Raw genomic sequence first — 26,657 nt, forward strand, 5'->3', positions numbered from 1 at the left:
GAATAATCAGGCTGGCCCGAAGCCAGGCTGGGCTGTGCTGCTTCCATCATAAACTTCCTCCCCCTCTTTATAAAAACAGGCCCGCCCCGTTTGGCTCCCTCGTGGCCCTGTCCACTGGGCATCCTGCTGCTGCAGAGAAACCCGCCCACCCAGGGCCACCGACCCCACCCCCTGCCTTGAAATTTAAAGGAGGCCGGAGCTGTGCAGGGAGATTGGAGCTGAGGTCCTGCAGGAGCCCAGGGCTGAAGAGAAAGCCTCTCCCAGGGAGGGAAGGAAGACAAGCAGTGACGGTAGGTCGAATTCTGTGACTCTCTGTCTGCCCATCTCCTCTTCTCTCTCTTAAAAGTCTTTCTGGCAAGCCGAGCCACTAGAGGAATACCTTAATGAGGGACTGACTTTGTAATGCAGGCAAAAAGAGGATTAGTTAGAATCAGTGCCCAAACAGAGCCTTCGTTCTGTATCTGCATTTCATTGGGATAGGCTAAAGCTGTTTTGAAGGGCGAGGTGGTCAGGGGAAGAGAGAATAGGAGAGATTATGTCTTGGAGAAGAAATCTCTGCTTGCAGAGTAAAGGGGAAAGTGAAAAGAATTGTAGAGAAATGTTCTGAATAGACAGTGGGAGCACCTCATGACTAACGGGCAAGAAATGTGAATGAACTGAGCTGCCTCCGGGATTTGGGGCTATCTGAGCCTGGAGGGTCCCTGGCCATGTTGGGCTGCCCTCCCTACTCCCCGCCCCTGCACCCAACAGAGCCCATCAAGAACTTTAAGGAACCGGGGCTAGGGATGCAGGATAGTCAACTTGCCTCCGAGCATGATTAATTAGTTGGGAAGTGCTGGGAAAGAGAAGGACGAGTCAGAGAAACGCCTCTGATCTCCCCCCACGACCCCTCCCCATCTCCACTGGTCAGTTTGTCCTCTGGCGTTTTGCCCAGTGTGCAAGTGTGAGGTCCTCTTTAAGGATTCTCAATTACAGGGGGGGATAATATCAATGGCTTTTCTTTCAAGAGCATTCTGCAGGAAGCATATCAAAGCTTTCTAGATTTTCACTGTTATTATCTTTATTTTCTTAACCTCACTGGGAGGGAGGACAGGAGGGAGCCAGGAAAGCAGAAAAACATGCTGAGCTCCCAGGTAACTAGTGACAAACTCAAATGCAAAGAACTGTGGTACCAATGATTGAGCTGAGGCGGTGACCAAGCTGGAATAATAATGGTGGTCTCCTGCAGTAGGTTGACGACAGAAAATAATTGTGTGTGTGTCTCTGTGTGTGTGTGTTTGCAATTCCATGAAGATATTCTGCAAATACAACTATTATGGGGAGTCCCCTCAAAAGTAACTTCCTAGCAATTCTTGCCTGTGGGGGCAGGAGGACTCATCCTGGGATCTCAACACTGACTTGTCCGGAATCAATATATGACAGTCAGCGTGAGTGCTTCCTGTAAGCACAGAGCCAGACTCGAGGCACCAGCAGGGATTTGTAAATATTGAAACAGAAATAGCTCCATTGCACCCATCAATTTATTCTACCTAGAATATTCTCAGAGACACCAGACCAAAGCTCTGGATCTCATCAAGAGCAAAAGTAGCTCCCCACTGCCCAATAGCTCAGTCTCTGTCCAGACTCCCTAAGACCAACTCAGTGTATTTTGTGATGCCTCTTATCAGATACTCCTGGTATCTGTGCTACTCCTCAGTGGCTTCACCGGAACAGCTCCTGCAGCCAGGGAGTAGCTGAGGGACAGCAGTGTTGCTGTTTTTTGTCCTCATTGAGGATGGGCTCTGGGACTTGGCTTTTATTTCCTTGGGTCCTAACATGTTGAGCAGACTATGCTCAGTACCTTTCCAACTATTGCAGCCAACATCCCAGCCACACCTAGTGACCATACCCATCTAAGTCTTTTGTAAATGAGTGGCTGGGACCACAGAACATTTGGGGAAATTTACTTTCCAAGGGAGGCCTATTACTAAATCTGCAAGCAACAGCTTTTCTGGTTATGGGGTTTTATAGCAACTGAAGGGGCCCTCTGGCTAAGATCTAGCTTCAGGACTTCCAAAGCTTCTAGTATGTATGCAGGTTATTTTCTATCATCCAGATGAGGGGGCAACATGGTTCGTAGCAATGGTAGTGAATTTCCCTCTAGTCAAAATACAAAGTCCATACACTTCTCAGAGATACTGAGTATCTGGTGGTGAGGAAAAATTGGGGTTTTTGGTTGAAATGTTCAATTTCACTTGATTATCTGGCATTGTGCACCTGCAGCCTCAGAATAATATTTTTATTCTCTGTGAGTGAATTGCAGCACTGCTCTGGTAAGATGGTTAGGATGGACAACGGGTGACCAGAATATTCCATTCATTCCTTCTTTGGGTCATTAGCTTTGCATGGAGAACAATTCTGTCTGTAGTTTCAGGCTATGAACCTTGGGCAGGTTCTGGTACTTATCATGATTACCCAGAAGATGCTAACTAGATGGTCTTTCTCTAAAGCTAATGCAACGGAGTGTCCTTAGCAGCTGCCTAGCACTATCTGTGCAAACAACCATGACCCAGAGGGCGACTCTTGGCTAGCACACCCAGCTGAGTTGCAAAGGACGGTTTGGCTATTTGGTGCTCCAGACGCATGCATCAGTGCCTTGGAGAGGTCAGTTGGGGATTGATCTATAAGATCTGATTCCAACTTGAGCCTCTGAAGTAACCACTTCAAGGTCAGGCTGAACCCAGATACTGGGATACCTTTGTATTCAAAGCCTTTTCTGTTTATTATATGGTCCCAAATATTCCATTAATTTACAACTAGACATTAGGGAATTGAAACTGAACATGCCCCAAAGGCTCTTATGTCCTTGGAACTCTTGGGCTTTCCAAACCACACTTCCCCCTAGGGATGCCCTTGAAGGCAGAGGCTGGGGTTTGTGAATCAACTTCCTTTACCCAATGGAAGGTATTTGTGCTGAAGAGTAAGCAACTCTGGCTGCTTGCTGCTGTTATCCTGGACCCCGCACAGTGTTGTCATCTTGGGGATATGCTGTGTCAGGAACGCCCCTTGATTTTGTTCAACAAACAGCTTCTATAGTATCAATTCCAGGAGCCTACCTTGACCAGCCCCCTACCTCAATGAGAGTGAACTAGATCTCCTTCCTCCACATTCCAACAAGACCCTTTCTTCCTCTGCATTTCCACCTTCTATCCCTACATCCCTGCGTATCACAGTGCTGATCACACTGTACTGTGATTACCTAATTACTTGTCTGTCCCGTTCCTAAACTATGAGCTTCTGAAGATACAGTATATATGTCTTTATACCATGGAGCCTGTGCCTGGTACATGGTTGGTGCTCAAGAAATGTATGATGGTAAATACATACAGTTGGTAAATCTCCACCTGTGAATTCAAGGAGGAAATGAGACTGAACTGGGGCTTGAGGGAGAGGTGGGTGGGTGGGGGATCTGACAGATGGCATTCGAGGATGACACTCAAAGAGGTTCTCAAGTCCCTTTGTTAGAGATCTTTGCATGAACAATTTGATGTCAGCTGAATGTTTTGCAGGTTGGGGACAGGACGTAGGGAAACTAAACCTAGTAGCCTACCATGAATAATCTAAAAGAGAAAGACTACTGGTCAACTAGATCTTTTGTCACATTCATAGGAAAGAGAAACTGGTTTTATTTTGCCTTCTTGTAGCAAGAGCTGGTGTCTGCCACCTGGGATGCAGAGAAAAAGGGAAGGTTTTGTTTTCCTTTTTCTGGGAAGCTCCAGTTTCCTTATTTTTATCACATAATGTCTCTGGTTTTTGAACATCTCATGTGGTCGGCATCAGACAGCCCTTATCAGGAGCAACAGCCCAGATCTTCCAGCTGTCTTGGGCACCAGTTCCTGCTTCCTCTGAGAGTCCACAGCAGCCCTGGCTTGTGTGGTGTAAATAAGTCTGGGAAAGGCAAATTAAAAAACAGATTAAAAATAGCATAAGAGATACCACCTCATATCCAGGAAATAAGGGCTCCCGTTAATACTGTTCTGTGCACACGTACATGAAAGGTGTGAACTTTTCTTTCAGTCGTAAGGAATCTAGTTGCAGCTTATCACAAGATGCCCACATGATCCAGGGAACAGGATTTTGGTATTAATGCTTGACCACACTGGGAACCCCACAGAGGGTGGCATCTTTTCTGCCTTGGTAGTTTTCAGTTGTTTTTCCAGGAAGAAGTTGTAGACTTTGGTGCTCCCATTGTTGAAGGACACTTGTGACAGTAAGCATAGCTGACTTTACTGCCCACTGGCCATTTAGAGGGCCTCTGCCTGCTTCTTCTCTAATTGCTGTAACAATTCAGCAAGGCGGGAACGATTCGCCCATTAGAAAATCCAGGAAACCACACACAACCTGTAAGTGGTAGTAGGAATTTGAAGTCAAGACTCCAGTCTTGCAGGGTGCCTGGGTGGCTCAGTCGGTTCAGTGTCCAACTTTGGCTCAGGTCATGATCTCACGGTCCGTGAGTTCGAGCCCCGCGTCGGGCTCTGTGCTGACAGCTCAGAGCCTGGAGCCTGTTTCAGATTCTGTGTCTCCCTCTCTCTGACCCTTCCCTGTTCATGCTCTGTCTCTCTCTGTCTCAAAAATAAATAAACGTTAAAAAAAAAAAAAAAGACTCCAGTCTTGCTCCAGTAAATGCTATGCTCCTTGCATTTACATGCTACCTTTCTCATATATCAACTCTGAGCACATTAAAAACATTACAGTCCAGGGGCTCCTGGGTGGCTTGGTCCATTGAGCGTCCGAGTTTGGCTCAGGCCATGATCTCACAGTTTGTGAGTTCAAACCCCGCATCGGGCTCACCGCTGTCAGTGCAGAACCCGTTTTGGATCCTCTGTACCCCCTTCTCTCTACACCTTCCCCGCTCACTCTTACACACACTCTCTCTCTCTTCCTCTCAAAAATAAATAAAATTTTTTTTTAAGGTTTAAAAAACATTACAGTCCAGCATCAGGACACAGTAAGGAGTGGTAGAAAGCATGTCGAGTTTGAGTCCTGACACCACTTGTCACAAAGTGTCTCACCTTAGGGCCAAGGCTTTTGTACCTTTTTTATTAATTTTTAAACGCTATTATTTATTTTTGAGAGAGAGAGACAGTGCAAGCAGGGGAGGGGCCGAGAGAGATGGGGACAGAGGATCCCAGGCAGGCTCTGCGCTGACAGCGGTGAGCCCGACGCGGGGCTCTAACCCACAAACCGAGAGATCATGACCTGAGCCGAAGTTGTATGCTCAACTAACTGAGCCACCCCGGTGCCCCAGCCCTTGTACCTTTTTGAAGTTAAATTCTCTCGCCTGTAAAAACAAGACAATAATATTGCCTTAAATGATTCAATGGTTATAAAAGGGTTGTAAAGTTTGTAAACCCTATGCCTGGCAAGTGGGAGATACTCAAGTGCCTGTGGAGCAAGTGGCATGAATCCACATGCAGTTCTCAAAAATATACTAGAACATCCCTTTCAGGTGAGCCCAGTGAAATGTGGACAAACTCAGTAATGATACAGTGAAAGCTTCCAATCCTTTTTCTCATTCATGTGTGTTGAATTCTGGAGGTAAACTGAAGAATTATCAAGGTATTGTATATTTAATTGCCTTGCAGTGATGATGGCTTTAGGGAGTGGAAGGGAAACGAGGAATTACCTTCGTGCTTAAAATGAGACACTGTTTTAGATTAACATCAGATTGTTTAGATTCAGACTTCGAGGTTAACATTTTATTGCACTGACGAATGGAGTCAGCTTTTGCCAGCAGAACCTTGTTTTTTCTTCACAAGATTATAAGTTTATTAGGGAAGGGTTTCTTGTATTTTTATGGTAAAAGGAGGCAGGATGGACTTCTGTTTTCCAAGACCCACATCCAATACGTCCTCATTCCTTCCAAATATCTAGAATTGCCTGGCAAAGCATGGGACACGGAGCAGATGACAGTGCTCAGTGTAGATTTTTCTGAGTTGCCAGGTTAACTTAGACCCAGGTCATATGCCTATATTTTGAAGATGCCTTGGAAAGAATGCTGCTCTTGAGTGACTAGTGAGATGGGTGAGAGATAGGAGAGGATTCTATTCTATCACCTCATTGGAATGGATCAAGGTGATAAGAAACAAACCCTTCCTCTCTTGTCCCCCAGTTGTAAAAGAGCTCTATTCAAGAAGAGGGAAAAACTTGGACACACAGAAAATGAAGAATTGAAAAGTTAAGAATTGTTTACATGTTGTCAGTTTTTGAAAATGGCTTTTATTCTGAGAGCAGGGCCTTTGTGAAAAGCAGGACCTGTATACGCGGGACCAGGGTTACCAGGCTACTGGCCCCCTGTTCTGTGCTCCCTCTGGAACTTGCAAAGGTGAGCTTTTGTGGGGGCCCCACCACCTTTCCTGTGTCCGGGTCCTCCCGCCATCGCACCCCCTCTCTTGCCCTGACCCTACAGACGTGCCTTTGCTGTTCCAAGGAGTTCTTCCTTGGACTACTTTTTTTTCTAATTTTTTGGCATCCATTCTGGGCCATGATGGTTGGGGGGTAGAGGGAGGGTGTTATTTGTTTTAAAGCCATGAGTCATTTTAGAGTATTGGTATTCTTGGAGACTGACTCTCTCTTACTAAGGTTTCCAGAGAGAAGCTTTGCAAAGCAATAATAACCCAGGAATCTCCTCTACCAAAGATTAAGGTAGCAAACCTTGCACACAGTGTAAAATTTGATCATAGTATCAACTTACTTTTGTCTTTCCCTTGCAATTTCCATCTTCTGTCTAGCTTGCTCATATTTCTGCCTTTTTCTTGCAAGAGTAGCAACTACAAGTCCCCCAGTTCTATACCTGCTGGAGCAATTGCATTGTTTGCTCCTAGAACCCCAGAACTTGATCGGCTGTATTTATGCAGCTCTTTTATTGCCGGTCACCTCCAAGCATGTGGTTGTGTTTAAATAAAATACTTATACTCATTTATAAGTGTGTTAGTTTACACCCATTACGTCATTTGTTCTCACAACAGTGAAGACCACAGAGTGTTAGCCCTGGAGGAAAGCTCCAGAGTCCAGACCACTTGGATTTGCATCCCAGGGAGCAGATTTTATGTCTCAAAATATAGATGCTTTTGCGAAGGGCAGCGTGTCAATTTTTATTCAGTCACTCTAACCTTCTGTGAATGAGGATAGCCGTTCCTTTCCGGAGGACAGATTTTTCAGAGGGAGCATGGAGAAGGTAGGACAGTGGAGGAGAGTGCAAAGGGAAATGCAAAGGCACTGAGGACAACAGGTCACCCTCAGGAATGACCCCCAGGCCCTTCCTCTGGCTGGGTGCCTATCAGTCAGCACTCTGCCACGTTACCACTGCAGAAGTGAACACTTGAGTTTCTGGCTGGCAGGATCATTGATTTCTCAGCTACAATAGCACACTTCCTTGGCTCTAGGAGAGTAACCCCCTCCCCGGTTACCAGTCCACTGTTCCCATTTTCCCCCTGGAACAGTCATCATTCACTGTTGTTCAGAAGGGCCAGTGAACAGAGTTAATAGCCGGCAGGACCCAACGCAGCTTTGAGGCAGGGAGGTCAGAGATGCTCTAGGAGCAGATGAGGCTGCCGCACACAGATGTGCAGGCTGAGTCCCACACAAGGGTGCCCGTCCATGCATCCTTGAAATGCAGGCCATGCTTTATTTGCCAGGCCATGGGTCCTGTTTTTTTGTGTGCTTGTTTTTTAATTGGCACGGATTCTTTGTCAACTTGCCAAGCTCCATGTCTATTGAAGTCCATCCACCAGAGAGGGTGCCTTTTGCAAATCTGCCAAAATCAGCTTTGTATGCTAGGGTGGACCTGCTGGGGCTGGGTCCTTAGGACCCCGGGGACCACAGGACTTATGGCCATTCTACCATTACTCTCATACAGTGATGATTTCAGGGATTCAGGGATTCCAGTCCAACCAAAGTGAGACATCCTAGTGGTTTGTCTTTTTTCTTTTTCCTTCTCCTTCCTTCCTTTCTTCCATCCCTTTCTCCCTCTTCCATCCCTCCCTCCCTCCTTCCTTCCTTCCTTCCTTCCTTCCTTCCTTCCTTCCTTCCTTCCTTCTTTCCCCTTACTTCCTTGCTTTTTTAGTTTTCTGACTCTGGGAAACTTAAATATAGCAAAAGGAAGAGAACACAGAAAAAAAAATGACAAGTCTTTGTATTTATAAAATGAACCCCAAAGGACTTCTTACCCTTACACCTCGCATCTGACTCCCACATGGTGCTTCTGCCTTTGGTGGCAGCCTGTGGTTCATGTTGCTGAAGTCTGCCCTGGCAGAGGCCCCATATACCCAGAGTCTGAGCCCCTGTTTCTGGTATTCACTTGGTTCTTTGTCCAGGCACTGCCCCCAGATCGCTACAGCCACCTCTTTAATGAAGGCAAAACAAGGACACATTTTTTCCTCCTCTCCTCTTTCTCCCTTGTCTTTGGACTACACTGCTGGTCTGCTTGCAGGATGACTCACTTCTTTGTCATCCTCTTACCCTGTTCAGCCTGTCCAGCTGCTCTCATTGCCTCTGTGCAGCGAGATGGAGCTGTTGTCTTGTTGGAGACTGTCACTGGGTCAGCTCAAGGCCCGGCAAGGCCCAAAAAAGTGGAGGAAGATAAGGACAGATAGAACAGAGATGGTCTCGAACTCTCCCAGGAACGGAAGACAAAAGTAGACCCCTTTGCCCCTTATGCCCCTTAGTCGCCAAAGGGTTTTAACATGATGCAGCTGTGGGAGCCGCCACTCCAGCCCTAAGTCATGCTGTGCCTCCCTGATCTGGTCGCCCTCTCCCATTTGTCCAGGGAATGCAAATGTGTTAATATTCCATTTCTCACTTCGCAACTTTCTGACATCTAGAATGGTGTTCCATTTAGGAGGACCCAGAGTTTGTGGTTGTTGTTGTTAGGCCCCTGCGTTCTTGAAGTAAAATGGTATCCCTGTATCCCAGTGGGCATCCAACCCCCTGGGCTTAGGCTAATGAGTTTATTCAAAGGGCTGGTTGGTTTGACATGCAACGCTAAGAAGGGTTAAGTTCTTTGTTGATTGGTGACTCGTTTACTAATTCATTCATTGTTTCATTCAGCATTTCTTCATAAAGTCCCAAGAGCTTAGAGGTCCCCCTAACCTCAAGGCCTGGCCCAGATAATAAAGGATGGGACAATCTATACACTACAAGAATCAGGACTAACATCAGGAAGAAAGAGGGGGGATCCATGTAAGAAGATCCATTTTAATTTTTTTTTTAATGTTTATTTATTTTTGAGACAGGGAGAGACAGCATGAATGGGGGGAGGGTCAGAGAGAGAGGAAGACACAGAATCTGAAACAGGCTCCAGGCTCTGAGCTGTCAGCAGAGAGCCTGACGCGGGGCTCGAGCTCACGGACCGCGAGATCATGACCTGAGTTGAAGTCGGATGCTTAACAGACTGAGCCACCCAGGCGCCCCAAGAAGATCCATTTTAAAAGGTTATAAAGAAATGGGATGAAATGAAGAAGGGAAATTTAAGAGGGGTTTCGGGACATTTTAAGAAAGGGGAAAGGTAAGGAAAGCTGAGAAGGAAAGTCCGGAGCAGATTCCTGCGTTCAGAAGATTATACTGAGTGTTCTTGTTTCTGATGGCCTCAACTCCCTAACTGCTCTCTTCAGAAACTTCGGGAAACCTGTGAGCAGTAGAGAGCTTCCTCCTCAGAGTGAGAAAGCCGTCCCCCTCCTCCAAGAGCACACCCTACCCTGCCCTACCCTGCCCTACCCTGCCCTACCCTGCCCTACCCTGCCCGGGAGGGGGGCCTTGCTTGACACACCAGATTAGAACAAAGGCCCAGATCCTGCCTTCTTTTGGCTTCTTTCCCAGTGGGGGAGGGGCTGGGGAAGGGCCGTGCTGGTTGGCAGACGCCCTCTGAGCCTGGGTGTGGGAATCTCGTTGACCAGCCCCCACTGCCCTCTCGCTCCCTCTCCCTCCTCTGCCTGTCCCGGCAACCCCAGAAGAAGCAGTGAGGAAGAAAGAGTCCTCCCACTACCCCACTCTCTTTCTTTGTCATCCTTGCTCTGAAGGGGGCCTGTGGCCAGTGAGGGGAAGAGCACTTCCAACAGGGAAGCTTTTTGCAAAGAAACAAAGAAGGAGCCAGAGCCAGCCCAGGATGAAATTTCTGGAAGCCCCTGATCTGACAGGGCCCTGAGGACCCTGGGGATGGGGAGGAGGGGTGGGACCAAAAGTTGTTGTGACTGAAGGGAAATGAGTCAAGGGAAGAAATGCCCTGATTTAATTCTTGTGGACAAAGGAGCGAGTGGGTCTGCCAGACCACAAAATAACACCCCGACCAACTAACCTACTTTAAGCTGCTGAGGGCAAGATCACTGGGGAACAGCACATGGAAACTGGGAATTTTGGGTCCAGGAAGATCTGAGTCTAATAACCAAAAAGCAGATGCTTCTGTTCCTTTCTGCCAACCTACACTTTGCCGGCCCGTCTGTAAAATCCGAGGGAGCTGTGGGGAGGGTGCGAGCTGGTGCAGGGGAGCATTTCCTGTGCTGGACCAGGAGGCATGCCAGTTAAGAACCCAGGTAATCTGAGGTAGTCTGGCTCTGTAACGTGCCCGCAATAGAATCCCTACGGTGTCCTCCAAGAAAGTCAGAGAGGGGACATTTCTGTGGTTCCATCTCCCAGGGCAGGAATTCACTTCTAGGAAAATCAAGCCAGGGCATGGGGTACCCAGGCTGCCAAGAAGTGCCAGGGATGGCCTACGCTATTCAGCCCACAGACATCCCTGGGCAACATGATTTTCTAGCAACCCATGTCCATTGATGGACTAATGGATAAACAAGATGTGGTCTATACACACAATGGAATTTTCTTCAGCTTTAAAAAGGGAGGAGAATCTGACACATGGCCACCACATGGATGAACCTTGAGAACATTATGCTAATGAAATAAGCCAGTCACAAATGGACGTGTGTTGTAGGATTCTACTTATGTGAGGAAACTTGAGAGTTGTCATATTCATAAAGACAGAGAGTACAATGGTGGTTGCCAGGGGAGTGGGGAGTTAGTGGGTCGTGGGTGCAGAGATTCAGTTTGGGAAGATGATAAAGTTCTGCAGATGGGTGGTGGTGATGAATGTGCTTAATGCCACTGAACTATACACATATATCAATGGTTAAGATGGTAAATATGCACAATTAAAGGAATCTTCCAGATATTTGTGGCATTTCCCTCTGTGGGAGCGGATGCTGGAGGGGAGACGCCATGATAAAGTCATGGGTTCTTGAGTTTTATCATATTCCTTCATCTCTTAATCACACGATTGAGCTTTTTTCCCTTCTTCTTCCAGAATTTAAGGGACGCTCCAAAGGAACGATGAATAACCTGAGGAAAGAGCTGGTGTTCACCCTGCTGTTTTGTGGGGCAGCCCTCACCTTGCCCAGCCAGGTGGGTGTGCGGGTCAGGTCTGTGCCTTCCTCCACGGGCCTATGGACCCTCAAGGCCCTCGGGAGCCCAGGGTGGGCTAACGTCAGAGTGGAGAGGCAGAGGTCAGCATTCGCAGAGTATAGTGCACATACTCCTCTCTGTGCGGGATGCTTGGGATTCAGGGTTCCGGGGGGCAGAACTCTAGGCAGTTCTGCTGACCTCAGTAAACAGTTCTTAATTCTACCCCACTGCCTCTGACTGCCTTCTTTGGAGCTGTTTTTAAAGAATGTGCTTGAATTAATCCATAAAGTATTTGGGAAAGATAGTGCCTACACAGTGAGCCGTGGAACCTGGGAAGCCACCAGTGCCACTCGCCATCTAACTGGGATGGGAGCTGTCCTGTAGACATGCTCTCTAAAAATGCCCAGCAAACAAGAGCGCCATCATGGAAGGCCCAGCGAGATTTTAGAGGAGAGAGAGTTGGGGATGGCTACATGGAGGGAATCAGCGGGTGTGTGTGTGTGTATGTGGGTGTGTGTGACTACAATTCCACTCGCCCCTTGTGGCTATTTAAATTCAGAATTAAAAAAAATTTAAAAATCCAGTTCAGGCTATGGTATTGGACAGCACAGATATTAAAGATTTTCATCATTCAGAAAGTTATTCTGGCGGCACTGGTCTAGAAGGGGAGGAAGAATTAGAAAAGAAGGCGAGAAGTGGACATTGCACCTGGGGCCAGTTACCTGAGGGGGGGCTCCTGGGGCAGGTAGCATCTGATTGGCAGGTGCGCCAGTGGTCTCTGGATCAACCACCATTGTTCTTAAGATACCCAATATGTGCTGATCCTTCCTCCACCTCTGGTGGCTTTGCAGGAAATCCACCCACGATTCAGAAGAGGAGCCAGATCTTACAGAGGTAAGATGACGCTGAGGTCAGTGGAGGGGGTCAGTGGAGGCGGGAGGCAGTCAGGACTTAGGAGCTCCAGGCACTCTGTCAGGGAATTTATCTGCCACCACACCCAGCTTACCTGGGCTGTGTGAAGGTGAGATTTCGCAGCGTGATTCTGCAAAGGCGCCTGTGTCCCCCCTGCCCATCACTCAGCCATCCACCCAGTTAGCCGAGGCCGGGTTTGAGAGGCCAGAGCAGGTGGCCCTCAGGGAGTCACAGAGCTGGTGGGAACCTGCCAACTCAGTGGCCCAAAACCCTGTGACACAGGTGAGAAACCCGAGCTGGAGATGGAGCGGTGACCTGCCTAAGGTCACCCCATGGCCAACTGCAGCTGTGCTGGTCCTCCAGGGTCTCTTTCCTGGGCTGCAATCCCCTTCCCACCTGAGTCCATGTGGCATCTTTGTCAACTGCCATCTCTGTGCTTCCATTTCTTCTGTCTGGTAAAAATGGGGTAACTAAGCTGGGTGGTCTCACAGGAGTTCCACAGCTGTGGAAAGACTCTCTCTATAAGACCGAGTCTAGAGTCTACTCTAGAAACCTGAGGAACATCCCCATGAGCATTAGGTAGGATTCCAAAAATAAAATATGCCAGCAGCCGGATTGTCTTGACTCTTGTTGGAAGAACTCTGGGCCCAGCTTCAAGTCTGAAGCCACCAACTTGGGGCCTTCATCTCTGTCCTTCATGACCTACTTCCTTCGGGTCTGGGAGGCTTTGCAACACCTCTTTTGAAGTGGAAGTTTCCTCACAGTGAGTCATGGCAGTAACTCTTAATGCCTTTGCTGTTGGATAAGCATTTCTGACAAGGGTGTCCTGACCCCAGGGGACCCTCCAAAGAAACAACAGAAAAATTATGTACAATGAGTGCTTGTCATGTCTTTAATTAATGAAAAGTTAAAGATTTGTGAAGTTGGCTTTCTGGTTTGCGAACAGAGACAAAGGGTGAGAATATCAATGCGAGCACTTAGACTATATTCATTTATACAAAAAATACTGGCAGGAGTAGCACATTTCCCACACAGACTAAAATGTGGATTTTCTTTCTCTTGGGCTAGCAATGCATCATTTCAGTGTGGTAATACTCATGTGGATCAAAAACTCTGGCAGGCAATTTATACGTATACATGTGCATATTTTAGATGAATTAATATGAAAAATTAGAGTCTTACTTTGTAAATGTATTTTGATCGATAAATTCTTCCAAGATGAAGGCCCATCAGAAGAAAAGTAATTAAAGTGGTCTTTGGTGACAAATTCTTAGGTATCTGCTATCTTCCGGCTGAGGGCAAAAAAGGCATGAAGGATGGGTTGTATTAAAAGTGAGTGAGGTTCATATGTGGAATTTAAGAAACAAAACAGATGAACACAGAGGAAGGGAAGGAAAAATAAGATAAAAAGAGAGAGGGAGGCAAACCAGAAGAGGCTCTTAAAAGACAGAGGACAAACTGAGGGCTGCTGGAGGGGAAGGGAGTGGGGGATGGGCTAAATGGGTGATGGGGATTAAGGAGGGCACCTGTTGGGTTGATCACTGAGTGTGTTATGTAAGAGATGAATCACCGGGTTCTACTCCTGAAACCAATACTACACTGTACGTTAACCAGCTTGAATTTAAATTAAAAAAAAAAAAAAAAAAAAAAAAAAAACTGAGGGATTTTCTCAGTGGAACCAGGGGCGGGATGTCAGTGTTTGGTGAGTTGTGCCCTCAAGAGGCCAGCCTGTCTTTCGTTACAGTGACCTGCAGGGATGAAAAAACACAGATGCTGTACCTGCAGAATGAGTCGTGGCTGCGTCCCGTACTCAGAAGCAACCGGCTGGAATACTGCTGGTGCAACAGCGGTCGCTCGCTGTGCCACTCAGTGCCCGTCAGAAGTACGTATGGGGGCCCCTGGGTGGCTCAGTCAGCTAGCCTCTGACTCTCGATCCTGACTCCATCATGATCTTACAGTTTCTGGGTTCGAGGGCTGACAGTGCAGAGCCTGCTTGGGATTCTCACTCTCCCTCTCTCCTCTGCTGCTCTTCCACTCCCACACACACACACTCTTTCCCTCTCTCAAAATAAATAAATAAACTTTAAAAGTATATTTTTTAAAAATGTACGTATGGACTGCCAGTGGAAGCTTCGAGCTTTGGGTCCAGTTTCCTGGGCCCAAACCCTGTATTTCATGTCCCTGGCTTGTCCAGACCTCCTTTTGCCTTGGGCAAATGTGAACGTGCTGAGCAAACAAGCAAGCCTGGGGCCTGGGGCTCTGCCTTCACTCACCCGGCCTCAGCTTCCTTGTCTGTCAAATGGGGAGAAAGTAGTACCTACTTCATGGGGCGCAGTGAGGATTAAATGAGTTATTTTTGTAAACTGCCTAGAACAGTGTCTGGCAGGTAGAGCTCACTCTTAAAATTTTAACTCCTTTATCCTTGGAACTGCTTTGAAGTAATTCCTTGTTTGTACTTGGCAGGTTGCAGTGAACCGAGGTGCTTCAATGGGGGGACGTGCCGGCAGGCTCTATATTTCTCAGATTTTGTCTGCGAGTGTCCTGAAGGGTTTTCAGGGAAACGCTGTGAAATAGGTGAGTGGTGGGTAGGTGGTGCGAGAGAGGGACAGAATCCCAAATCTTCCCAGGAAGGGGAGGAAGAGTGTGGTGATGGGGGCGGGCTGGGGACAGGGAAGGTCGTCCAAGGGTCGGTTAGGCAATCAAAGCGCTGGGCCCAGTGGGTGCCGTCTTGGGTGCTAGGCTGGAGTCTGGCTCTGCCGCCAGTCAGCTGGGTGAACTGGTCGCCCCATTTACCTCCTTTGCTCTGGTAGCTTCCGCAGCCAGCCCGCCACACTGGCTTGGGGGTGATGCCAGAGCAGGTGTGAAACCCCTTTGGAAATCTAAAGGAAAGAGGGGGACTCACATGTGAGATGTCATCTGTCCTGTTTTGATCAGATGCCAGTGCCACATGCTACAAGGACCAGGGTATCACCTACAGGGGCACGTGGAGCACAGCGGAAAGCGGGGCCGAGTGTATCAACTGGAACAGCAGCGTACTGGCCCTGAAGCCCTACAACGGACGCAGGCCAAACGCCATCATGCTAGGCCTTGGGAACCACAATTACTGCAGGTGAGAGGGCCGTCCTCCCTACCGGGTGGGCTTTCCTCCGGTGAGGAGCTACTAGAGTCAGGGAAAAGGCCTAGTTCAGATCAGCCATGGTTCCCCAGAGACAGAGAACCAATACATTAGATACACATACAGGAATTTATTATAAGGAATTGGCTCACCCAATTGTGGGGGGTGGCAAGTCTCACATCTGTAGGCAGGCCAGCGAGCTGGGCGCTCAGACAGGCTTTGACAGCACAGTCTTGAGTCAGAATTTCTTCTCAGCTTTTGCTCATAAGGCCTCCCGCAGATTGGATGAGGCTGCCCACAGATGGAGGATGATCTCTACTCAGAGTCGACTGCGGCTGTTAACCGTAGCGATCTCTTCACCACAGCACCTAGGTTCATGTTTGATTAAATAACTGGGCATTATAGCCAAGGTAACACATAAAACTAACCGTCACAGGCCACCCCTTGTCAACATGGCTCCTGGGCCTCCTTCAACCATACTTACTCTCCACATGAAGACAATGACCAGGTCATACTTCCACCTAACACGATACAACTGCCCTGTGTACGACCAGAAATGCACTAACCTTTTCCCCAGAAGAGGATGCAAAGGCCTTGGGTCTGAGAGGGAGACTTCCCTTTTCACCTCCTCTGGCCTTCCCTGGCTGCTTTTTCAGGAACCCAGACAGAGACTCAAGGCCCTGGTGCTACGTCTTCAAGGCAGGGCAGTACAGCACTGAGTTCTGCAGCACGCCAGCCTGCCCCAAGGGTAAGCGCAGCCTCCCCGCCTTCCCTGGTGGTGTCTGGGGAAGAAGAGTCTCGAAAGACAGATCTGATAGTGTTTCTACAACTGAGGAGACGGAGGAGTGGGCTAGTGGTTGACCATTTTGTTCGCAGAGGGAAGAAAGTCAGGAGACTCAGATCTTCACTCAGGCCTGGCTTCTAACTAGCTGTTTGACCTTGAGCTGGTCTCTTTACCCACCCCCGCCACCCCCCCCCACCCGACCCTCAGGTTCCTCGTTTACAGAGGAGAAGGTGGGCCGCATGGGTGGTTTCCAGTCCTCTTGAGGATGAACAGAGATTCTCCCTTTTGTGATTGATGGGCCTAATTCTCAATCTCTGTCTCTCTCTTTAAAAATGTTTAATAAGAGAAAATTTCCCAAATTTAAAAACCCTAAGTTACAAAAAAGCACCCTGAGTTCTGTGGTGCTTTCACAAACAATGATGTCACAATAGTATGAAAAAGAAGTTTTAAAGTTCTAACCACTCATATACGATAATAATGTACATTCTGTCTACAGGTAGGTCTGACATACCTGTCTGTGAATTTGAGGGCTCTTTACACTAATTCTTTTTTTTTTTAATTTTTTAAAATCTTTATTTATTTTTGAGACAGAGAGATACAGCGTGTGAGCAGGGAAGGAGCAGAGAGAGAGACACACACACAGAATCTGAAGCAGGCTCCAGGCCCTGAGCTGTCAGCACAGAGCCTGACATGGGGCTCGAACTCATGAACTGTGAGATCATGACCTGAGCCGAAGTCGGACACTCAACCGACTGAGCCACCCAGGCACCTCCTCTTTACACTAATTCTAAAGCATCCTCCCCACTCCCAGGATTGGTAAAATTGGGACTCACTGGTCTAGGTGGCCCTTTAATTATACTGTTTATAGTGGTACACTTTGCCAGTTTCAAATTGGGAGAAAGGAGGGTAAAATGGGGACAAATAGGTGAAAATAGGCAGCATTCCTGGGTCCATGTCCTCTCTCCTGCTCGAGCCCAACAAATCCTTCAGATCACTGGCAGGCAAAATCTGGGAAGTTAGGGGCTGCGGACATGTCTGTCCATTGAAGATCCTTGGTTCGCCACAACCTGTCAAGTACAAACCAGGAAACCCCCTGTTACTTTCAAAGCAGCTCCAGCAATAATCACCTATAATTGAACACAGCATCCCTGTCTGCTGAATGTGAATCCACCCTTAGCATCACTCGACACAGCAATCTAGGAAGCCACATCCAATCATGAAAGTTGGCCCAGCAGACAGAAGCCACTTCGCATCCCTCTGTAAAAGGGTTGGAAGAATGAGGAAAGAGGGGAGTTGGGATGCTATCACGTCCTTCTTATGGCAAGCCTGGCTGCCTACAGCCTCTCGGGCCAGCGGCTCCGGCTGCAAACCCTGATATGCCTGCTGTAGCATTTAATTGGCTATGTGTCAATGTGAGACTTTCTTTTGTTCCAGAAAAAAACGGGGACTGCTATTTTGGAAAAGGGTTAGCATACCGTGGCACCTACAGCCTCACCACGTCTGGTGCCTCCTGCCTCCAGTGGAGTTCCAGGGCCCTGATAGGCAAGGTCTACACAGCGTGGAAGAACAACGCCCAGGCACTGGGCCTGGGCAAACACAACTACTGCCGGTACGTAGCACAGGGGCCATGGGTTCCTACCTGGGCAGGGGGCAGGAGTGGGCGGTGGGATGAGAGATTTCATGCCTAAAGTTGTATGAAAGACTCAGTGGGTGGAAAGGAACCATGGACATTATCTGGCCGCACATATTCATTTGCTGGAATAACACCTGTTATGAAGAGTGAAGTTCACCAGTGTTTCAGCCCACGTCCCAGGCTAGAGGTGCCATCCCACAGCCACTCTGTCCTCATTGTTCTGTTCCTCTGTGGCACCTTTCTCCCAGTGAGTCATAAGAGTGTTCTCATAGCATTGCTCACGGTACCTTCCAACACACCTGCGAGATGACGATGTTATATTGCTGATAGAAAAACAAAGTTAAGATTGTTTTCCTACCGTGAGATCTCTGATGGAGCCAAGTTCAGAACTCAGGACCCTCCTGCCCAGCTCAGTGTTTTTGCCGTCGGTTTACTGAGCCTCCTTCCTCGCTCACGTGGCCTGCGATGGGATTGAAAATGTGATTGAGAACCTTGACCTCTCTCACCATCTAGGAACCCAGATGGAGATGCCAAGCCCTGGTGCCACGTGTTGAAGGACCACAAGTTGACGTGGGAATACTGTGATGTGCCCCAGTGCTGTAAGGGCTGGCCCTTGGCCACATCCCTCTGCCCAGTCTCACCTCCTGGCCATTTCCTCTACCATTCCCCGTGTCTTCACAGCTGTCTGCTTCAGACCCAGATTTTTAGGAGGGCCTTGGTGGGGAGGGGCCTCCCATGACTGGAACCACGGTAGGATGACAACACTCTGGGCAGGTGCTCACTTCCCACGCATGACCAGGATGGGAGGGGCAGAAAGAAAGAGAAGAACTTGCCAGTTGCTCTTAGCATTTATTAGGCTCTAAACTTCTCTCTCCAGTTGCCTTTATTAATGATTGACCATGAGGTCATAGTGAGCATAGAGGAGGATAGCTTTCATATGTGGCTCCCTAGATAGCAAAGTGCTCTCACTGTGTGCTCCCGACAACGTGGTGACAGGCAGTCCTCCTACGTCCAGCTTACTGATGAGGAAAGCAGCTCAGAAGTCATGTGGCCTGCCCAAGCTCACTGGGCTCTGAGCCACACAGCTGGGGTCTGACACCGCATCCTCGGACCCCACAGCTTGTACTTCTGCTGTGAGCTTTTCCACCTTTCCCACAGAGCCCATTTAACACAAGGGGACTCTGGAGGGGGTTAACACTGGGTTAGTGGAGGGGGTGGAAGACAGAGAAAATTTAAGTTGGCACATTTTGCTAAAAAAAGACACTGAGAATAGATTATTATAAACTTTTTAAAAGTTTATTTATTTATTTTGAAAGAGAGAAAGAGTATAAGTGTGAGAGGAATGGGGACAGAGAGAGAGAGTTTGGAAGAGCATCTAAGCAGACTCCATGCTGTTAGCGAACAGCCCAATGCGGGGCTCCAAACTCACAAACCGTGGTATCATGATCTGAGATGAAGTTGGACACTTAACCAACTAAGCCACCCAGGTGCCCCTCTGTGAATAGATTATTATTACTCAGTTCCTGTGAATGCACGTACCTGCCAGAATGTTTCTCAAGGAACGTATTATTTAACTGGGCAAGTAAGACACAAACCACCAATGAACTCACAGCCAAAGTCCTACATGGTAAGTCCTCAGTGGGCAGGATCAGCAAGCTCATTCAGAGCCTGGTGGGCTGGGAGTGTTAAGAAAGCCTCAAGAGGAGTTGGGATTTCACCTAAGCCTTGAAAAGTGGGCAAAGTTAGTAGATTAAAAAGAAATGGGGAACATTGCCCATTGGAGGAAGTTGCACTGCCGCGTTATTTCTGCAGCCAGGCAGCAGGTGCAGGAAAAAGCCAGGAGTAATGAAACACGGCAGAAAGACCCCCAGTTTGGAGTCTGGCAGGTCTGGGTTCTAATCCAGGTGCCCCTGTGATTTTGGGCAAAAATTTCCCAGACTCTCTGAAGTTCCATGTCATGAGGGTTAAAGGAAGTGTACCTGCGATGGTTGGCATGTACCATGTACTCGACAAATGAAAGCTGTGGTTTTTATTACCATGCAGACTGTCCTCTCACTCTCTGCTAACCTGGAGAAGTGCAGTAAGCCTGTAGAAACTTGGGGTTCCAAGAGAAGAAACCAAGATAGGTGCTCAAGGAACCCCCCGCCAGGGACCACAGGTCTGACGTCCCTTCTCTTTCCTTTCCTCTCCCAGCCACCTGTGGGCTGAGACAGTACAAGCAGCCTCAGTTCCGCATTAAAGGAGGACTCTACGCAGACATCACCTCTCACCCGTGGCAAGCTGCCATCTTTGTCAAGAACAGGAGGTCACCAGGGGAGAGGTTTTTGTGTGGCGGAATACTGATCAGTTCCTGCTGGGTCCTGTCTGCTGCGCACTGCTTGCAGGAGAGGTAGGCACTTCAGAAAAACCCAGTAGGTCTCCCTAGACTCTAAGGCCTTGAACCCAGGCCTGTTAGAAGGAGCCTTACAGTGAGCAGAGCATAAGGCTGTTTCTCCATTAGGTATCCTCCCCACCACCTTAAGGTGGTCCTGGGCAGAACGTACCGAGTGGTCCCTGGAGAGGAGGAGCAGAAATTTGAAGTAGAAAAATACATCATCCATAAGGAATTTGATGACGACACTTACGACAACGATATTGGTAAGATGTCACATTCTCCCCGCTGTGGACGGCACCATACACAGCCACACATGTGCACTCACACCTCTTCCCCCCCCCCACCCTCGCCTCCTCCTTCGTCTTCCTCCCCTCAAGTCAGAAGCAGCCCTTCCCACGTGGCTTATTCCCTTCTTGCTCTTCTCCCAGCACTGCTGAAACTGCAGTCAGACTCGCTACAGTGTGCCCAGGAGAGTGACACTGTCCGCACTGTCTGTCTCCCTGAAGCTGACCTGCGCCTGCCTGACTGGACAGAATGTGAGCTGTCTGGCTACGGCAAGCACGAGGCGTGTAAGTGGAAGGAAGTCTCGGCCCCATCCTGTCTGTCTGCAGGACAGCAGGGCATGCACTTTCTGGTGGAAGAAAAAGCAGTGACGTTCTAGCCCTGGTTCAGGCACTGATGTAAATGTAGGCAAGTTCCCTGCGGACCGAGAACCCCTCACCTGCCTTCCCTACTTCGCAGGGTCACTGTGCAGGCCACGAAGGGTCTGAGTAATACAAGTGCTTTGAAGAGCTTCAGACTTCAGGAAGGTTCTGATAAGAAGTGGAGTGCAGTGATTAGGGGGTGTGGTTCTTTTTTTTTTTTTTTTAAACGTTTATTTATTTTTGGGACAGAGACAGAGCATGAACGGGGGAGGGGCAGAGAGAGAGGGAGACACAGAATCGGAAGCAGGCTCCAGGCTCTGAGCCATCAGCCCAGAGCCCGACGCGGGGCTCGAACTCACGGACCGCGAGATCGTGACCTGAGCCGAAGTCGGAGGCCTAACCGACTGAGCCACCCAGGCGCCCCTAGGGGGTGTGGTTCTTGGACTCTCTGGTCGCGTAGTCCAGAGATCAAATCTGAGATCTGCATCTTGTAGCAGTGTGGCCCAGGATGGGGATTTTTGTTTTACACCGTCCCAAGCCCCTGTGTTCTCACCAGTAACATGGGGGTAGACTTAGCTGCCTCCTTAGACGGTGAGAATGAAATGATAGGTGAAGGCAGTGGTTTTCAACTGGGGTGATTTTGCCCCCCCAGCAGACCCCGGCAATGTCTGGAGGCATCTTTGATCGTCACAACTCAGGATGGAGGTTTATACTAGCATTTAGGGAACAGAGGCCCAGGATGCTGCAGACATCTGCAGTGCCCAGGAGAGCCCCCCTCACATTATCTGGCCCCAACGTCACCAGTGCTACTACTGAGAAACCATGGGCTAAACTGTAAGATTTCTGGCTTTGTCAGTCAAAACAATCTTGACGATTTTGTAGGCGTCCACCTAATATGTGTGAAAGCTCGAGACAAGTTAGCCATTATTAGAAAATTTGGCTTCCTCCCTCCAAAAGGTTTACAAATAACTTTCCCTAAAACCATCGGACATTTTCCCTTCTCTCTTGCAGCTTCTCCTTTCTATTCTGAGCGGTTGAAGGAGGCTCATGTCAGGCTGTACCCAGCCGGCCGCTGCACGTCACAACACTTGTTTAACAGAACCGTGACGAACAATATGCTCTGTGCTGGAGACACACGAAGTGGTGGGAACCAGGCAAACATCCATGATGCCTGCCAGGTAAACACGAGAGTCTCGCCAGAGCCTGAACCCCCCCAAGGGTAAAAGTGTCCCTTGGCCAACAGGCTCCGAACCAAGAAACAAGTTACAGCCAGAACCGGGGGATCTCATCTTGAGGAGGCAGTGGAAGTTCGAGATGAGGGCCTCAAAGAATAACACAATCAGAGAAAGATCAAAGTTACCCAAAGTTATGAAATCTAAACTGCAGGAAATTTCCCCAGTGTCTCTACCGGAAACTCCACCTGGTTCAGGGTTTCCTGTAGGCCCAGGCAATTGATTGACTATTGAAGTGATGGATAAAGCAACACAAATTAAGCAGTTCTTTTTTTTTAATGTTTATTTAATTTTGAGAGAGACAGAGCACAAGCAGGGGAGGGATGGAGAAAGAGAGGGAGACACAGAATCTGAAGCAGGCTCCAGGCTCTGAGTTGTCAGCACAGAACCCGGCACAGGGGTCAAACTCATGAACCACGAGATTGTGACCTGAGCCGAAGTCGGGTCGGATGCTTAACTGACTCAGCCACCCAGGCGCCCCAAATAAAGCAAATCTTGACTTCTGGGGGTGCTGGAGAACTGGGGTCTGCCACGTAGAAGGGGGAGGAGGGGCTGTAGCTTACTAGGAAGGGGGACATGGATGATTTGTGAGAAATAAGTTTTAAAAACTCTTATTCAGCCCTAATATGAGGTTTTTAGCCTGGGAAAGCAAACTATTTCAGGTTGTCTGTGTTGGCATCCTTATCAGAGTTAGTACTTCTCTTTCGTGATAATGAGGGACTGGGTATGGGACACAGACCAACCTGTGGCATTAGGACCTAAATATAACCAAGGCACAGTTATTGATGAGACATTTTCAAACCTACAGTGTGTCAGGCTCTCCATCGAGGGCCTGGGGGTTGGAGGGGAAACAAAAAGAAGGAAGCAGGGCTCTTGCATCAAAGACTTTGTGGGCTTTGTTCTTATAAGGTAATCATATCAGCCTCTGCCCTCAGTTCCTTGACAACCTTTGTCTCTTTCTGAATGATTTCTTCAGAAACCTCAGCTGTACCCCTGGCTCAACAGTCATAAAAAGTTGTATGCAAAGTGAAAATATGATCTGCAAGCTTCAACTTAAAAACAAAAACAAGAAATTATTTTGGTTCAATAAGACGGTAACAGCCAATTACCCAGAGTCTTACAAAATGTCATATGTCGTTCTCAGAGTTCTTCATGCTCTCTCCCAATTAATTCCTATAATAACCTCATATGGTAGCTAGCATGAAGTCTATTTTACAGAATATTGAATATTGAATACAGAATAAGAATATTGAAGCACAGTGAGTCTAAGCCCACACAGCTAGTAAGTGGGAGAGTTAAAACCAGGGTTGTGGCCTGAAATGTCTGAGCAATTATCTCAATTCTACTTTGCAATGTAGAACCTAATCCCCTACAGGATCAAGATCTTTGAGACAACAATTTCCCTCTCTGAGCTAAGTACTTTGAAGAATATGATATTAGCACTACAATATTAACCCTAACTTCCCCCTAAAGAGTCTGTGTGTTGTGCAAACTGACCTGTTCTCTCTTTTGCAGGGTGACTCAGGTGGCCCCTTGGTGTGTATGAAGGACAACCACATGACTCTAGTTGGCATCATCAGCTGGGGCCTTGGCTGTGGGCAGAAAGATGTTCCAGGTGTATATACCAAGATTACTAATTACCTAGACTGGATTCAAGACAATATGCTACCATGACCAAGGACTCCCAGTTCCCTGACATCATGGGAGGAAGCCCCAGCTTCCTCCACTTCAGAAGACACACCAAGTCGGCGTGCTTCTTCACAGAGATGAGCCATAACACAGTACAAGTGGGTGGCGGGTGGGGGGAACCGATAGGAGAGGGGAGAGGATAGGTTTTCACAGGTACTTCCCATTTTAGAAGTTTCCAGGGGCTAAGATTGGATTTCAGACTGGAGTCTGTCAGCTGAGAAGACAGATAAAAGCCAACCCCTCCTGGAATACGACCATCTAGGGCAGAAGAGAGGTAGACCAAAAGCCCCACCTCCTGGTCTGTCAACATGTGAAGTGCTGGAAATGGGACCACAGAGATGAAAGTATGTCTCAGTAGTAAAAAAACAAAAACAAAAACAAAAAACAACCCATCATCTAGATCCTTCAGGAAGGAAGGATTGCTTTAGAAATGGAATGTCTATTTATACCCACAAGGAAGCCCAAAACGAGCCTGCTAATACGGGATGGGCTGGCTGGCCAGATCATGTCCTCAACATCTTTTAAATCCAGTGTTTGGCTTTTCCCTTTCTCCACTCTACAGCTCTTGGAAGGAAATCCTTTTGTGGATAGTGTAAATCTTTTTTCTGTATAAACTTTATAATAAAACAGGAGACTTGTATCATTTTAATACCTGACAAACTAGGCTTTAGTATATTTATATCAATCCATTTTCATTTTTACTTTGTTGCCACACCCCTGTATTATACTGTGCTGAGATAATAAATTCAGATATATTTTTCACATATTTTCCCAAATCAGAGTGGAGTAATATTGTTACGTTGGCAGTATCTCACGGCTTATTTATTCTTGTCATTCATGGTCACATCTTTAAAATCATTTCGAATATTTCTTTTCATTCATCCGACATATACAGAATACTTTATAATGTACTAGTGATGGGCTCTTGGAATGGTGGTGGGGTCCGGAGCTGATGGCCAAGAAAGAAATCTTGAGACATCTTGGATGCAAAAAGGTGATTCTTAAAGCACAGACACAGGACCCCATGGGCAGGAAGAGCTGCCCTGGGACCCTGAGGAGAGACTGATTACCTACTTGGGAGTTGGGGGAGGTAAAGTCAAGGGGAAGTTTCCAAAGGGATTTTCATATGCTAAAGAAGACTCCCAGGCTACTGGAGGCCTAGCTATTGTCAAGCTAAGATTGTTTTTCCCTCTAGCAAAGCATTTAGACAGTAGGGGGTTCCTGAAGAAATGTTCTAGTCTGCCTGCCTCAAGTATTTGTCAATGGGCTGCAGGTTATAAGGAAATTTAATTTATCTACCATTTCCTTCTGCCTTTGTTTCCCACATCACTAGGTGTTGTGGACAGTAAAAAGGGGGAAGAAGGCAGTTCTTGGTTTGACAGGGAAATAAGGTACTTAAAGAAATACCAAGGATAGGGGCACTTGGGTGGCTCAGTTGGTTGGGCATCTGACACTTGATTTCTGTTCAGGTCTTGATCCCAGGGTTGTTAAGATCAAGCCTCTTTCTCCCTCTGCTCCTCTCCCTGGCTCACACATGCTTGCTCACTCTCTAAAAATAAAAAAGAAATACCAAGGTAGAACAGAGTTGGGTCACAAACCGGCAGAGAGAAACTTACTGGCATTCAGTTGCATTAAGGAATCTTAAGGAAAAAACAGGTAGGGCTTTTAAAAGTTGGCCAAGATTTGGGGCGCCTGGGTGGCTCAGTTAAGTTTCCGACTTCAGCTCAGGTCATGATCTCGCTGCTAGTGGGTTGGAGCCCCGCATTGGGCTCTGTGCTGACAGCTCAGAGTCTGGAGCCTGCTTCAGATTCTGTGTCTCCCTCTCTCTCTCTGTACCTCCCCTGCTCGCACTCTGTCGCTCTCAAAAATAAACAAAATATTTTTTAAAAAATTGGGTAAGGTTTAGACTCGTGGAGAGGGGTGGGCAAGGGACTCTTGCAGCAAGGAATGTCACTGCATGAAAAGATAAAGATCTGGAGAGCAAAAAGAGCAGTGGGAGTAGGGAGAGGATTTTGTACAGGTTGTCAGAAGTGAAGTTCATGAAGAACACAGGTAGGAATTTAGATGACGGTGCTTTGAATGCCAGGCAGTTTTGGACTTCATTCTGTAGGCAGCACAGAGCCACCGGGGTTTACGTGTAACAGGAATGATGAACTGAACAGAGCCGGGGAAAATGAACCACGAGGTGGATGGAATGATAGCAGACTGGGCAGGGAGGCTCCGTGGCCAGCAAGCACAGCAGTAGGAAGGAGAAGCGAGGGGAACCAAAGCATGACCTCCCTAGCATAGCGACATCCCACTGTTGGGCAGACGAGAGAGGCTAGTACTTGGACCATTTTCTTCCCATCCCATTTAGCTTTCCCTGTCATCAGAAAGAATGGACTCCCAGACCAGTCCATGTGACTTAAGTAATGTTGTTTTCTGTTTCTCTTAGATTATTTTCTTAACTAGAGATGCGACTCCTATTCCTGGCTGCAGCCTGCCAGATTTTATCACCACTGACATCCCAGATCCCAGAATAAATCTGAGATGCCTGCCCTTGGGTATGTGCCGACAGCTTCCTGGAGAGGAGAAAAAAAGGTCTCTTGAAAGGCTGTTAGAACTGCTCAGTTTAGACGTTCTTAGAAGCACATAGTTTCAGCTCACAAAAGCAACCCTTTAAAGCCCAGAACTTAATTTAGAGAAGGAGAAAAACAGACACACAAACAAAAAACCACCACTTCCCTGAAATGTTCAAGTCCCTGGAGCAGTTGAATAAATGCAGATCACAGAGACTGAAGTCACAGATTTCTCAACTTTAGACTGCCCGCTACTTCCCTGTACAAGGGGCAGGTTTTGTTTTAG

The 26,657-nt window shown here is 47.8% G+C and overlaps 1 protein-coding gene and 2 long non-coding RNA genes across 3 annotated transcripts; 1 reads left to right on the forward strand and 2 right to left on the reverse strand.

Annotated features, from left to right (window-relative positions):
- The first annotated feature begins 154 nt into the window (after positions 1–154).
- PLAT (plasminogen activator, tissue type) lies at positions 155–24,579 on the forward strand. The gene is made up of 14 exons (XM_058720538.1): positions 155–290; positions 11,333–11,430; positions 12,282–12,324; positions 14,087–14,224; positions 14,806–14,916; positions 15,277–15,451; positions 16,114–16,205; positions 17,676–17,850; positions 18,388–18,473; positions 20,068–20,263; positions 20,375–20,511; positions 20,677–20,817; positions 21,904–22,070; positions 23,640–24,579. The coding sequence occupies exons 2-14, from the start codon at positions 11,359–11,361 to the stop codon at positions 23,796–23,798; spliced, it is 1,692 nt and encodes a 563-aa protein (XP_058576521.1). The 5' UTR covers positions 155–290; positions 11,333–11,358; the 3' UTR covers positions 23,799–24,579.
- LOC131506685 (uncharacterized) lies at positions 15,573–16,131 on the reverse strand. The gene is made up of 2 exons (XR_009259092.1): positions 16,024–16,131; positions 15,573–15,825 (listed from the first exon to the last, which is right to left on the reverse strand). It is a non-coding gene; the product is annotated as an uncharacterized LOC131506685 (long non-coding RNA).
- LOC131506683 (uncharacterized) lies at positions 17,078–18,708 on the reverse strand. The gene is made up of 3 exons (XR_009259090.1): positions 18,516–18,708; positions 18,233–18,334; positions 17,078–17,308 (listed from the first exon to the last, which is right to left on the reverse strand). It is a non-coding gene; the product is annotated as an uncharacterized LOC131506683 (long non-coding RNA).
- Positions 24,580–26,657: the final 2,078 nt, after the last annotated feature.

This window comes from Neofelis nebulosa, chromosome 3 (assembly GCF_028018385.1).
Source record: "Neofelis nebulosa isolate mNeoNeb1 chromosome 3, mNeoNeb1.pri, whole genome shotgun sequence".
Classification (NCBI taxonomy): Eukaryota; Metazoa; Chordata; class Mammalia; order Carnivora; family Felidae; genus Neofelis; species Neofelis nebulosa.

Excerpts from the sequence above, each read along its gene's own strand:
- PLAT (XM_058720538.1), top strand. The coding sequence starts at position 11,359 with ATGAATAACCTGAGGAAAGAGCTGGTGTTCACCCTGCTGTTTTGTGGG. Across the intron at positions 14,225-14,805 it reads CCACTCAGTGCCCGTCAGAA|GTTGCAGTGAACCGAGGTGC; the intron begins GTACGTATGGGG and ends TGTACTTGGCAG. Across the intron at positions 18,474-20,067 it reads CTGTGATGTGCCCCAGTGCT|CCACCTGTGGGCTGAGACAG; the intron begins GTAAGGGCTGGC and ends TTCCTCTCCCAG.